The sequence below is a fragment of the Cherax quadricarinatus genome, chromosome 31 (genome assembly GCF_038502225.1).
Source record: "Cherax quadricarinatus isolate ZL_2023a chromosome 31, ASM3850222v1, whole genome shotgun sequence".
Taxonomy (NCBI): domain Eukaryota; kingdom Metazoa; phylum Arthropoda; class Malacostraca; order Decapoda; family Parastacidae; genus Cherax; species Cherax quadricarinatus.
In genome coordinates this window covers 28266208-28281767 of record NC_091322.1, presented here as the reverse complement: position 1 = coordinate 28281767, position 15560 = coordinate 28266208, and the positions used below count along the sequence as shown (strand labels likewise).

Genomic DNA, 15560 nt, shown 5'->3' with positions numbered 1-15560 from the left:
AGTCATAAGTTTGCCTGTGATACTCCAATATAGAAACTATGTATTGTGCCAAAACAAAAGCATTCACATTGCTAAACTCACAAACTAGTATTTAGTCACTTAGTATTTAGTCAACTTACTCCACAATTTGTAATAATTTAGGGTTGAGAATTAACCCCTTGACTGTCGCAACCTCCAATCCTGAAGTGTCTCCTGGTGTCGCAAAATTTAAAAAAAAAAAAAAAAAAAGAATTATTTTTTCTTGTGAAATGATAGAGAATCTTTCCCGATTGTAATGACACCAAAAAAACGAAATCTGATGGAAAACTGACGGAATTACGCTCTTGTGAAGTTAGCGACCTTGGCGATATTTACAAATCGGCGATTTCGCCCACTTTGAACCCTATTTTCAGCTAATTCCATTGTTCAAGTTGACCAAACTCATAGCTATTTCTTTAGAACTCCATTTTTTCTATCGATTGAGTACAAGAAACTACCCATTTACCAATTTCAACTACCCAATAACGTGGTCAGAAATTTGCAATTTAGCCAATTTCACGAAAATTAAAAAATATGACAATTTCAAAATAATCTCCAGAATGAACAATGCAGACATCCCTGGCTCTAAAATAACATTTTCTTTGTTCATCAGTCATGTCTCCAGTCCCCTCTGATATTACTCTTGCTTTCTAATTTGAATTTTTATTCAAACAAAAAATAGAAGATTTACTATTATGCAGACTGCTGCAATACTGTAATAATTGTATAAATAACATCAACCCATTCATGGCTGTATATATATATATATATATATATATATATATATATATATATAACACACTGGCCGATTCCCACCAAGGCAGGGTGGCCCGAAAAAGAAAAACTTTCACCATCATTCACTCCATCACTGTCTTGCCAGAAGGGTGCTTTACACTACAGTTTTTTTCTAACTGCAACATTAACACCCCTCCTTCAGAGTGCAGGCACTGTACTTCCCATCTCCAGGACTCAAGTCCGGCCTGCCGGTTTCCCTGAATCCCTTCATAAATGTTACTTTGCTCACACTCCAACAGCACGTCAAGTATTAAAAACCATTTGTCTCCATTCACTCCTATCAAACACGCTCACGCATGCCTGCTGGAAGTCCAAGCCCCTCGCACACAAAACCTCCTTTACCCCCTCCCTCCAACCCTTCCTAGGCCGACCCCTACCCCGCCTTCCTTCCACTACAGACTGATACACTCTTGAAGTCATTCTGTTTCGCTCCATTCTCTCTACATGTCCGAACCACCTCAACAACCCTTCCTCAGCCCTCTGGACAACAGTTTTGGTAATCCCGCACCTCCTCCTAACTTCCAAACTACGAATTCTCTGCATTATATTCACACCACACATTGCCCTCAGACATGACATCTCCACTGCCTCCAGCCTTCTCCTCGCTGCAACATTCATCACCCACGCTTCACACCCATATAAGAGCGTTGGTAAAACTATACTCTCATACATTCCCCTCTTTGCCTCCAAGGACAAAGTTCTTTGTCTCCACAGACTCCTAAGTGCACCACTCACTCTTTTTCCCTCATCAGTTCTATGATTCACCTCATCTTTCATAGACCCATCCACTGACACGTCCACTCCCAAATATCTGAATACGTTCACCTCCTCCATACTCTCTCCCTCCAATCTGATATTCAATCTTTCATCACCTAATCTTTTTGTTATCCTCATAACTTTACTCTTTCCTGTATTCACCTTTAATTTTCTTCTTTTGCACACCCTACCAAATTCATCCACCAATCTCTGCAGCTTCTCTTCAGAATCTCCCAAGAGCACAGTGTCATCAGCAAAGAGCAGCTGTGACAACTCCCACTTTGTGTGTGATTCTTTATCTTTTAACTCCACGCCTCTTGCCAAGACCCTCGCATTTACTTCTCTTACAACCCCATCTATAAATATATTAAACAACCACGGTGACATCACACATCCTTGTCTAAGGCCTACTTTTACTGGGAAAAAATTTCCCTCTTTCCTACATACTCTAACTTGAGCCTCACTATCCTCGTAAAAACTCTTCACTGCTTTCAGTAACCTACCTCCTACACCATACACTTGCAACATCTGCCACATTGCCCCCCTATCCACCCTGTCATACGCCTTTTCCAAATCCATAAATGCCACAAAGACCTCTTTAGCCTTATCTAAATACTGTTCACTTATATGTTTCACTGTAAACACCTGGTCCACACACCCCCTACCTTTCCTAAAGCCTCCTTGTTCATCTGCTGTCCTATTCTCCGTCTTACTCTTAATTCTTTCAATTATAACTCTACCATACACTTTACCAGGTACACTTAACAGACTTATCCCCCTATAATTTTTGCACTCTCTTTTATCCCCTTTGCCTTTATACAAAGGAACTATGCATGCTCTCTGCCAATCCCTAGGTACCTTACCCTCTTCCATACATTTATTAAATAATTGCACCAACCACTCCAAAACTATATCCCCACCTGCTTTTAACATTTCTATCTTTATCCCATCAATCCCGGCTGCCTTACCCCCTTTCATTTTACCTACTGCCTCACGAACTTTCCCCACACTCACAACTGGCTCTTCCTCACTCCTACAAGATGTTATTCCTCCTTGCCCTATACACGAAATCACAGCTTCCCTATCTTCATCAACATTTAACAATTCCTCAAAATATTCCCTCCATCTTCCCAATACCTCTAACTCTCCATTTAATAACTCTCCTCTCCTATTTTTAACTGACAAATCCATTTGTTCTCTAGGCTTTCTTAACTTGTTAATCTCACTCCAAAACTTTTTCTTATTTTCAACAAAATTTGTTGATAACAACTCACCCACTCTCTCATTTGCTCTCTTTTTACATTGCTTCACCACTCTCTTAACCTCTCTCTTTTTCTCCATATACTCTTCCCTACTTGCATCACTTCTACTTTGTAAAAACTTCTCATATGCTAACTTTTTCTCCCTTACTACTCTCTTTACATCATCATTCCACCAATCACTCCTCTTCCCTCCTGCACCCACTTTCCTGTAACCACAAACTTCTGCTGAACACTCTAACACTACATTTTTAAACCTGCCCCATACCTCTTCGACCCCATTGCCTATGCTCTCATTAGCCCATCTATCCTCCAATAGCTGTTTATATCTTACCCTAACTGCCTCCTCTTTTAGTTTATAAACCTTCACCTCTCTCTTCCCTGATGCTTCTATTCTCCTTGTATCCCATCTACCTTTTACTCTCAGTGTAGCTACAACTAGAAAGTGATCTGATATATCTGTGGCCCCTCTATAAACATGTACATCCTGAAGTCTACTCAACAGTCTTTTATCTACCAATACATAATCCAACAAACTACTGTCATTTCGCCCTACATCATATCGTGTATACTTATTTATCCTCTTTTTCTTAAAATATGTATTACCTATAACTAAACCCCTTTCTATACAAAGTTCAATCAAAGGGCTCCCATTATCATTTACACCTGGCACCCCAAACTTACCTACCACACCCTCTCTAAAAGTTTCTCCTACTTTAGCATTCAGGTCCCCTACCACAATTACTCTCTCACTTGGTTCAAAGGCTCCTATACATTCACTTAACATCTCCCAAAATCTCTCTCTCTCCTCTGCATTCCTCTCTTCTCCAGGTGCATACATGCTTATTATGACCCACTTCTCGCATCCAACCTTTACTTTAATCCACATAATTCTTGAATTTACACATTCATATTCTCTTTTCTCCTTCCATAACTGATCATTTAACATTACTGCTACCCCTTCCTTTGCTCTAACTCTCTCAGATACTCCAGATTTAATCCCATTTATTTCCCCCCACTGAAACTCTCCTACCCCCTTCAGCTTTGTTTCGCTTAGAGCCAGGACATCCAACTTCTTTTCATTCATAACATCAGCAATCATCTGTTTCTTGTCATCCGCACTACATCCACGCACATTTAAGCATCCCAGTTTTATAAAGTTTTTCTTCTTCTCTTTTTTAGTAAATGTATACAGGAGAAGGGGTTACTAGCCCATTGCTCCCGGCATTTTAGTCGCCTCATACGACACGCATGGCTTACGGAGGAAAGATTCTTTTCCACTTCCCCATGGACAATAGAAGAAATAAAAAAGAACAAGAGCTATTTAGAATAAGGAGAAAAACCTAGATGTATGTATATATATATATGCATGTGCGTGTCTGTGAAGTGTGACCAAAGTGTAAGTAGGAGTAGCAAGATATCCCTGTTATCTAGCGTGTTTATATATATATATATATATATATATATATATATATATATATATATATATATATATATATATATATATATATATATATATTTTCAACAAGTCGGCCGTCTCCCACCGAGGCAGGGTGACCCAAAAAAGAAAGAAAATCCCCAAAAAGAAAATACTTTCATCATCATTCAACACTTTCACCACACTCGCACATTATCACTGTTTTTGCAGAGGTGCTCAGAATACAACAGTCTAGAAGCATACACATATAAAGATACACAACATATCCCTCCAAACTGCCAATATATATAAATATATATATATACATATAAATATATATATATATATATATATATATATATATATATATATATATATATATATATATATATATTTATTTATTTATTTATTTATTTATATTTTGGACAATGATGTCATTTGTTTATTTTTGAACATCGGCAAAAATCAAACATTTCCCCCACTTTCAGCTCCATTTCCAGGTTCTTTTTTATAGTAAAATCAATCAAAATCATCTCTTTTTCTATAATATGCTTACCATTCTATCAAATGAGACCAAGAAAACGGGAATACAACCATAAATACTATACGAAAATAGACCACAAAGTCGTCATTTTAATTAAAAAAAACGGTCAGAGTTTTTTTTTTCTCATTATGCACTGCGTGCTCCAGGATTTTTTTTATGTGGTGCACACTGACCACACAGACCCATTCTCTCACATGTGGGCCTACCAGCTTTCTCCTTCTTGATTTGAAGCTGCTAGAATTTATGAGTATATATACGTCAAACACGGTACCTCGTAATACGTATATATACGGCCGCGACAGTCAAAGGGTTAATCTAAGTTTGCTCGAAATGCCTAGCCATGCTAGGTGTTCTAGTGACCCCCCCGTTAATTAGTATTTTATTACATGTAAATCACACAACCAAAATCTGTAAACCTCGCATTGTAATCCTTATAGAGAATAAACTTTGATTTGATTTGATTTGATATATATATATATATATATATATATATATATATATATATATATATATATATATATATATATATATATATATATATATATATATATATATATATATACATGTGTATATATATATATATATATATATATATATATATATATATATATATATATATATATATATATATATATATATATATATATATATATATATATATATATATACACACACATACACACATACATACATACATACATACATACATACATACATACATACATACATACATGTACCATCCGACTTATGACAAAGTTCAGTTCCGAGAAACCGGTCATAAGTCGAAATGGACGTAAGCCGAACCTTACTACTGAATATCAACATCACATTTTTGTAATGACTTTATTTTATTGTTTTATTTTGTTATTTCATTTTTTACTTTACTTTTTATGCTGTTACTACTGTATTTTATACCGTAAGGTTTAGGATAAACACTGTGTACACCACAAACAGTTGTTTATTTCCCAGAAACTTGGCATAGAAAACAAGGTCGTAAGTCGAATGGTCATATGTCGAGCAGGTCGTAAGTCGGATGGTAGGTGTGTATAATATATATATATATATATATATATATATATATATATATATATATATATATATATATATATATATATATATATATATATATATATATATATATATATATATATTAGGTAGTAGGTTGGTAGACAGCAACCGCCCAGGGAGGTACTACCGTCCTCCCAAGTGAGTGTAAAATGAAAGCCTGTAATTATTTTACATGATAATAGGATTGCTGGTGTCCTTTTTTCTGTCTCATAAACATGCAAGATTTCAGGTACGTCTTGCTGCTTCTACTTACACTTAGGTCACACTACACATACATGTACAAGCATATATATACACACCCCTCTGGGTTTTCTGCTATTTTCTTTCTAGTTCTTGTTCTTCTTTATTTCCTCTTATCTCCATGGGGAAGTAGAACAGAATTCTTCCTCCGTAAGCCATGCGTGTTTTAAGAGGCAACTAAGATGCCGGGGGCAAGGGGCTAGTAACCCGTTCTCTTGTATAAATTACTAAATTTAAAAAGAGAAGCATTTGTTTTTCTTTTTGGGCCACCCTGCCTTGGTGGGATAATGCCGGTTTGTTGAAAAAAAAAATAATATGCCATAAATATATTGAGGTAGACAATGAGCTTATTGAGTTGCAAATGATAAGCTGTTTGAGTTGCAGATGATGTAATCTGATTAGCTCATCATCTGCCTTATAATAATTATGACTCTGTGTGTGTGTGTGTGTGTGCATGTACGTACGTACTCAACTAATTGTGGTTGTGTGTGTGCGCGTGTATGTGTGTGTGTGCATGTGTATATGTATGTATGCTCTGTTTCTTTATAGCTGGTGGACAAATCATGTCAATAGATGCCATAAACTGCAGATTGTATTTTATTGACCTACTTGTTAGGTAAGACACATATGCAACAGTTAGGTATCTTTATTGTGAAACGTTTCGCCTACACAGTAGGCTTCTTCAGTCAAGTACAGAAAAGTTGATAGAAGCAGAAGATACTTGAAGACGATGTAATCAGTCCATCACCCTTAAAGTTTTGAGGTGGTCAGTCCCTCAGTCTGGAGAAGAGCATTGTTCCATAGTATGAAACAATATGGAGAAGAAGTGACAGGATGGAGCTTTTTATAGCGCCAAGAGGTGAGACGTAGGCCACTAGGAGAGGTAAGAACTCAGATGTTGAGAAGTCAGGTCCCTCTCAAATCCAGCCCCTCTCACTAGTGGAAGTTGTCGAAGTTGATTGCAGGTCTGTACCAAGATACCCTTGTGTTGCAGTGTCTGACAGATTGAACATTAAAATGGTATAAAATACCGACAGGTTGTTAGGTAAGACACATATGCAACAGTTAGGTATCTTTATTGTGAAAGGTTTCGCCTACACAGTAGGCTTCTTCAGTCAAGTACAGAAAAGTTGATAGTGTGTTGGTGTATTTTACCAATGTTGCAGTAAGTGCTGCACTTAAAACTTGCCTTAAAATAACTTATTGCATTGTAATTTTTTATTGATGCTTATTTTGATATTTTTTGTGTTATTTTTTGGACTTTACACCGTCTTGTTTCCTTACTTCATTGAGCCAGTATGGGAACATTTTCAATATAAGGGTATTATGTCTGGTTGCATTCTGAAGAAGAAAACCTGACCTAACTTTAATATATGATAATGTACCCTCCCTACTAGATGCTGGCATCAGACATAATGTCTGGCATATTATCATAGTACCTTTAGATTGAATATAACCAGTATTATATACTGTGGATGGAGTACAGTATTTAATATAGCTGGAGTAAGGTGGCAGTATTATCATGTAACTGTATGCTGTGGAAGCAAGCAGGTGAGTGATGCCATGGAGCTCCTGTTTTTTCTGTTGAATGACCTTATGTATTTAAGACCTTGTTATTGAAACATTTAGGAGGGGTAGATTTATGTAGAGTTTGTTGCCAGGTAATATAACACTCTACAGTAATAATGAAGGGGGTCATACTGACTTGTTAAAATTTTTACGAAGTGTTGTGCTCAAATGATAATTGAGGGTTTTTAAATATTGTACTAATTGACTAATGCTTTTTATAGGTACAGTATACTCATTAACTTGATAATACTGTATAATTCTTTAAGCTAATCTATGCTCTGCCTCTGTAGATAAGAATAAATGTATATTTGGTGTTGATGTGGTGGTGAGGTTGTATGTGGGTGTTAGGGCCGACATGTCATGATAGTGCAGTCAGTGGTCAGTATTGCGGGACACCCACCTTCACCCTAACACACTGGCCCAGTTGACCTTCCCACCAGTGATACCATATTATCAGAACTTACGTAGTACAGTAATTCCGTATGCGATACACACAAACGTGATTTTTAAAAGATTGCTAAAAATTTACATAATTTTTCCTAGAAATACTTAATTATTGTACTTGAATTTCAAGTTAGTAATAACTTTGCCTCAAAATGCGAGAGTTAGTTACTCATCTTTTCATTTGGTCATTTGTTTTTCTCTTGGTAAGTGTTACATGCGTTTAACTCGAATACCCTTGGGCATATATTGTAGTTAACTTGAATGCTCTTTTTTTACACAATAAGTAACTGTATTTTAGTCTCGAATGAAAGAATATGGTGTCCATTTGCTGTAATATCTGGTGGTAGCGCGACCTCTGACTCTCTTTTGTTGTCACTTGCAGGGGTCGTGTGTGTCCGCCGGTGCGCGCTGTCACGACATGTCGGCCTATACCAGTGGTGGGGAAGGTGTTGGTGGTGGAGGGAATGGTGGAGGGGAAAGCAGCGGTGGCATTCGGAGACTCCTGGAGTGTGAACACTGTCACAAGCACTTCACCTCACGGTTCAACCTGCAGCGCCATCAGCTGATCCACACTGGAGCCAAACCATATGAATGTCCCTTGTGTCATCAACGGTTCAATCAGTCAGGTCATGTCAAAACACACTTGAGAACCCGCCATCCAACCCAGGAGGCTCAGACATTGGCCGAACTGGCTAAACTGTAGCCCATGGCTTCCGGGCCCTTGGTTGTAGCCTGTTCTCCCCAGGATCCCGAGGACCACACCACGATCTCCTGCACCTCACCGCAGGCCTCTGATCAGATAATGGTGTATAGTCCCACCCAGGGGGAACAGGCTAAGGTCTGTGAGTCTCCTCAGCCAGAGGAACAGACAATCATATTCAGACCTTTCCAAGCCCAAGGAGTTCGGACTGTGGCTTTGAAGCAGTATCAGGATCAGGAAGACCATACCATGGATCATGCTTCCTTTCAGATTCACGATGAAGCAACAACATCTGAGGAACCAGAGAACCGTGGTATCCCCACTTCATCGTGGCGTTCCCGTGACATTCCTAGTTCAAGTTCAAGCATCCAAATTGCTCCAACACCTCCCGTTGTTCAGATAATATCACAGACAACCACGCCAGACCACCAACCATCCACAGTGGAAATAGAGTTAGATGTAGATCTGTTAAAGCCATGGCCACCTCATGACAGATATTATCAACAATGATATGAGTTGTTAACTTCTCTTTATGATGAATACTAAGAGTATGAGCCAGAGAAAACTTGGTTAAATTATAGCAAATATTAAAGTGTAAAATGAGTGTCATTAATGTCTTGGCATCATTATCATATCAGATATTTCATGTAATGAGGGATAATAATGATCTGAGAGTACTGCATAATGGTATGGCTTTTTATTTAGACTTGAGGGATATAGTATTTATTTTATTATTTTTTTTATTGCAGTCATTACTTTTATACTTTTATTATTTAAAAAAATAATAGTTACATTATCTTGATTTTTAGTTTGTGCGCATGCATGCGTGCGTGTACGCATGCATGCGTGTACGCATGCGTACGTGTGTGCATAGGTACATTCATGTGTGTATGTGTGTGACTCACGAAATCGTAATGACACGATTCCAAACAAACCATACCACAGGCGGGGTCAGAACCCGTGACGGTCTGGAGTTTTGAGACTCTATGATCGTGGGTTCTAACCCCACACGTGGTATGGTTTGTGTGTGTGTGTGTGTGTGTGTACATGCGCGCACAAAAACCAACCCACTAGTGGACAGAAGAAACTTGTAAAAAAGGCCTTCTGCACTTTCATCCTTCATCAGGATTGATACAATGTTGCAAGAATTGCAGCAGGTAGGTTGAGGGAAAAGGTTCTCTCAGAAGTAAGAATGCATGTCTGGTGCATGGGCGTATGTCCTGGTGGGACAGGACATGCATTCTCACATCTCAGAGAACCTTTTCCCTCAACCTTCCTGATGCATTTCATGTAACACATAGCTCCTGATGAAGCATGGAAATGTGAAAGGCCTTGAGCTAGTATCTTCATATCCCATTGTGATTTGCTTTGTTGAGTTCACTTGTTTGTGATTGTATTGCATATGTGTGTGTACCCACCTAGTTACTCACCTAGTTGCATCTGGTTGTGGTTGCAGGGGTCAAGTCATAGCTCCTGGCCCTGCCACTTCACTGGTTGCTACTAGGTCCTCTCTCTCCCTGCTCCATGAGCTTTATCAAACCTTGTTTTAAAACCGTGTATGGTTCCTGCCTCCACTATGTCACTTTCTAGGCTATTCCACTTCCTAACAACTCTGTGACTGAAGAAATACTTCCTAACATCCTTTTGACTCATAGGAGTCTTCAGCCTCCAATTGTGACCCCTTGTTTTTGTGTTCCATTTGTGGAACATCCTGTCTTTGTCCACCTTATCAATTGTTTGCAGTATTTTATATGTCATTATCATGTCTCCATTGACCCTCCTGTCCTCCAGTGTCGTGAGGCCGATTTCCCTTAAGCTTGTGTGTGTGTTTGTGTGCCAGGAGCTGTGATGCGACCCCTGCAACCACAACTAGGTGAGTACACACACACACACACACACACACACACACACACACACACACACACACACACACACACACACACACACACACACACACACACACACATACACACACACACACACATACACACACATACACACACACACACACACACACACACACACACACACACACACACACACACACACACACACACACACACACACACACACACACACATACACGCACGCTTATACAACAGGCCTAGTGTCTAATCGACATGTGCCTAGGACGAAATGGTAACTAACTAACTAACACACACACACACACTGTTTCTGAGAGGGGACACAGAAACAAGGGGTCACAACTGGAAGCTGAAGACTCAGACGAGTCACAGGGACGTTAGGAAGTATTTCTTCAGTCATAGAGTCATCAGGAAGTGGAATAGCCTAGCAAGTGAAGTAGTGGAGGCAGGAACCATACATAGTTTTAAGAAGAGGTATGACAAAGCTCAGGAAGCAGAGAGGGAGAGGAGGACCTAGTAGCGATCAGTGAAGAGGTGGGGCCAGGAGCCGAGTCTCGACCCCTGCAACCACAATTAGGTGAGTACACACAAACACAAACACACACACACACACACACACACACACACACACACACACACACACACACACACACACACACACACACACACACACACACACACACACACACGCATATACAACAGGCCTAGCGTCTAATTGACATGTGCCTAGGACAAAATGGTAACTAACTAACACACACACACACACACACACACAAAAGACTGGATCCTGTGTTCACCCTGAGCAGTTCAGACATTGAGGATATCACTTACGGGAGGCCCCTTGGAGCTAGCGATCACGTGGTTCTGAGTTTTGATTATATAGTAGAGTTACAAGTGGAGAAGGTAACAGGAATTGAATGGGAAAAGCCAAACTATATAAGGGGGGGACTACACAGGTATGAGGAACTTCCTGCAGGAGGTTTAGTGGGACAGAGAACTGGTAGGAATTCAGTAAACGAGATGATGGAATATGTAACAACAAAGTGCAAGGAGGCAGAGGAAAGGTTTGTTCCCAAGGGAAATAGAAATAACAGGAAGACCAAAGCAAGTCCTTGGTTTACCCGAAGGTGTAGGGAGGCAAAAACTAAGTGCAACAGAGAATGGAAAAGGTACAGTAGGCAAAGGACCCAGGAAAATAAGGAGATTAGTAGAAGAGCCAGAAACGAGTATGCACAGATAAGGAGGGAGGCCCAGTGACAGTACGAAAATGACATAGCATCGAAAGTCAAGCCTGACCCGAAACTGCTGTATAGCCACATTAGGAGGAAGACAACAGTCAAAGACCAAGTGATAAGGCTGAGGAAAGAAGGTGGGGAACTCACAAGAAACGATCAAGAAGTATGTGAGGAGCTCAACATGAGATTTAGGAAGTATTTACAGTAGAGACAGGAAGGCTTCTGGGGGGACAGAACAGAGGGGGACACCAGCAAGGAATACACCAACAAGTGTTGGATGACATACATACAAATGAGGAGGAGGTGAAGAAGCTGCTAAGGGACATTGATACCTCAAAGGCAATGGGACTGGACAACATCTCCCCGTGGGTCCTGGAAACTGGGCAACTACCTGAGGTATGGAAGATGGCAAATATAGTTTCCATTTTTAAAAAAGGAGACAGAAAAGAGGCACTAAACTATAGACCTGTGTCACTGACATGTATAGTATGCAAAGTTATGGAGAAGATTATCAGGAGGAGAGTGGTGGAGCACCAGGAACGAAACAAGAGTATAAACGCCAACCAGCACGGATTCATGGAAGGCAAATCCTGTCACAAACCTTCTGGAGTTTTATGATAAAATAACAGAAGTAAGACACGAGAGAGAGGGGTGGGTTGATTGCATCTTCTTGGACTGCAAGAATGCCTTTGACACAGTTCCTCACAAGAGATTAGTGCAAAAGCTAGAGGATCAGGCACATATAACAGGAAGGGCACTGCAATGGATAAGAGAATACCTGACAGGGAGGCAACAGTGAGTCATGGTACGTGATGAGGTATCACACTGGGCACCTGTGACGAGCGGGGTCCCACAGGGGTCGGTCCTAGGACTAGTGCTATTTTTGGTATATGTGAACGACATGATGGAAGGGTTAGACTCAGAAGTGTCCCTGTTCGCAGATGATGTGAAGTTAATGAGGAGAATTAAATCAGATGAGTATCAGGCAGGACTTCAAAGAGGCCTGGACGGACTGGACACCTGGTCCAGCAACTGGCTTCTCGAATTCAACCCCGCCAAATGCAAAGTCATGAAGATCGGGGAAGGGCACAGAAGACCGCAGATGGAGTATAGGGTAGGTGGCCAAAGACTGCAAACCTCGCTCAAGGAGAAAGATCTTGGGGTGAGTATAACACCGAGCATGTCTCCGGAAGCAAACATCAACCAGATAACTGCTGCAGCATATGGGCACCTGGCAAACCTGAGAACAGCGTTCCGATACCTTAGTAAGGAATCATTCAAGACACTGTACACCGTGTATGTCAGGCCCATACTGGAGTATACAGCACCTGTTTGGAACCCGCACTTGATCAAGCATGTCAAGAAATTAGAGAAAGTGGAAAGGTTTGCGACAAGGTTAGTTCCAGAGCTAAGTGGAATGTCCTATGAAGAAAGGTTAAGGGAAATCGGCCTGACGACACTGGAGGACAGGATGGTCAGGAGAGACATGATAACGACATATAAAATACTGCGCGGAATAGACAAGGTGGACAAAGACAGGATGTTCCAGGGAGGGGACACAGTAACAAGAGGTCACAATTGGAAGTTGAAGACTCAGATGAGTCAAAGGGATGTTAGGAAGTATTTCTTCAGTCATAGAGTTGTCAGGCAGTGGAATAGCCTAGAAAGCGACGTAGTGGAGGCGGGAACCATACATAGTTTTAGGACGAGGTTTGATAAAGCTCACGGAGCAGGGGAAGAGAGGACCTAGTAGCAACCAGTGAAGAGGCAGGGCCAGGAGCTAAGACTCGACCCCTGCAACCACAATTAGGTGAGTACACAGTCACACACACACACAGACACACACAGACACACACAGACACACAGACACACACACACACACACAGACACACACAGACACACACACACACACACACACACACACACACACACACACACACACACACACACACACACACAGACACACAGACACACACACACAGACAGACACACACACAGACAAACACACACATACACACATACACACATACACACACACACACACACACACACACACACACACACACACACACACACACACACACACACACACACACACACACACACACACACACACACACACACACACACCTAACAACAATATTCAATACATCTATCGAAACAGGGAGATTGCCTGAGGCATGGAAGACAGCAAATGTAGTCCCAATCTTTAAAAAAGGAGACAGACATGAAGCATTAAACTACAGACCAGTGTCACTGACATGTATAGTATGCAAAATCATGGAGAAGATTATCAGGAGAAGAGTGGTGGAACACCTAGAAAGGAACGATCTCATCAACAGCAGCCAACATGGTTTCAGGGACAGGAAATCCTGTGTCACAAACCTACTGGAGTTCTATGACATGGTGACAGCAGTAAGACAAGAGAGAGAGAGGGGTGGGTGGATTGCATTTTCTTGGACTGCAAGAAGGCGTTTGACACAGTTCCACACAAGAGATTGGTGCAAAAGCTGAGGACCAAGCAGGGATAACAGGGAAGGCACTACAATGGATCAGGGAATACTTGTCAGGAAGACAGCAGCGAGTCATGGTACGTGGCGAGGCGTCAGAGTGGGCACCTGTGACCAGCGGGGTCCCGCAGGGGTCAGTCCTAGGACCAGTGCTGTTTCTGGTATTTGTGAACGACATGACGGAAGGAATAGACTCTGAGGTGTCCCTGTTTGCAGATGACGTGAAGTTGATGAGAAGAATTCACTCGATCGAAGACCAGGCAGAACTACAAAGAGATCTGGACAGGCTGCAGACCTGGTCCAGCAATTGGCTCCTGGAGTTCAATCCCACCAAGTGCAAAGTCATGAAGATTGGGGAAGGGCAAAGAAGGCCGCAGACGGAGTACAGTCTAGGGGGTCAGAGACTACAAACCTCACTCAAGGAAAAAGATCTTGGGGTGAGTATAACACCAGGCACATCTCCTGAAGCGCTCATCAACCAAATAACTGCTGCAGCATATGGGCGCCTAGCAATCCTCAGAACAGCATTCCGACATCTTAATAAGGAATCATTCAGGACCCTGTACACCGTGTACGTTAGGCCCATATTGGAGTATGCGGCACCAGTTTGGAACCCACACCTAGCCAAGCACGTGAAGAAACTAGAGAAAGTGCAAAGGTTTGCAACAAGACTAGTCCCAGAGCTAAGAGGTATGTCCTACGAGGAGAGGTTAAGGGAAATCAACCTGACGACACTGGAGGACAGGAGAGATAGGGGGGACATGATAACGACATACAAAATACTGAGAGGAATTGACAAGGTGGACAAAGACAGGATGTTCCAGAGATTGGACACAGTAACAAGGGGACACAGTTGGAAGCTGAAGACACAGATGAATCACAGGGATGTTAGGAAGTATTTCTTCAGCCACAGAGTAGTCAGTAAGTGGAATAGTTTGGGAAGCGATGTAGTGGAGGCAGGATCCATACATAGCTTTAAGCAGAGGTATGATAAAGCTCACGGCTCAGGGAGAGTGACCTAGTAGCGATCAGTGAAGAGGCGGGGCCAGGAGCTCGGACTCGACCCCCGCAACCTCAACTAGGTGAGTACAACTAGGTGAGTACACACACATGACTTACGAAATACTGAGAGGAATTGAC

The 15560-nt window shown here is 41.1% G+C and overlaps 1 protein-coding gene across 3 annotated transcripts in view; it reads left to right on the top strand.

Annotated features, from left to right (window-relative positions):
• LOC128696515 (protein bric-a-brac 1) overlaps positions 1-15560 on the top strand; it is a 134539-nt gene that overhangs the window by 64651 nt on the left and 54328 nt on the right. Inside the window, exon 8 of one of the 3 annotated variants that reach the window (XM_053787859.2) lies at positions 8493-14031. The exons of the other annotated variants lie outside the window; for them this stretch is intronic. Within the exon in view, the coding sequence (XP_053643834.1) occupies positions 8493-8813 (321 nt within the window). The 3' untranslated portion in view covers positions 8814-14031. Of the gene's footprint in view, positions 1-8492; positions 14032-15560 lie in introns of those variants that run through there. 3 annotated transcript variants of the gene reach the window in all.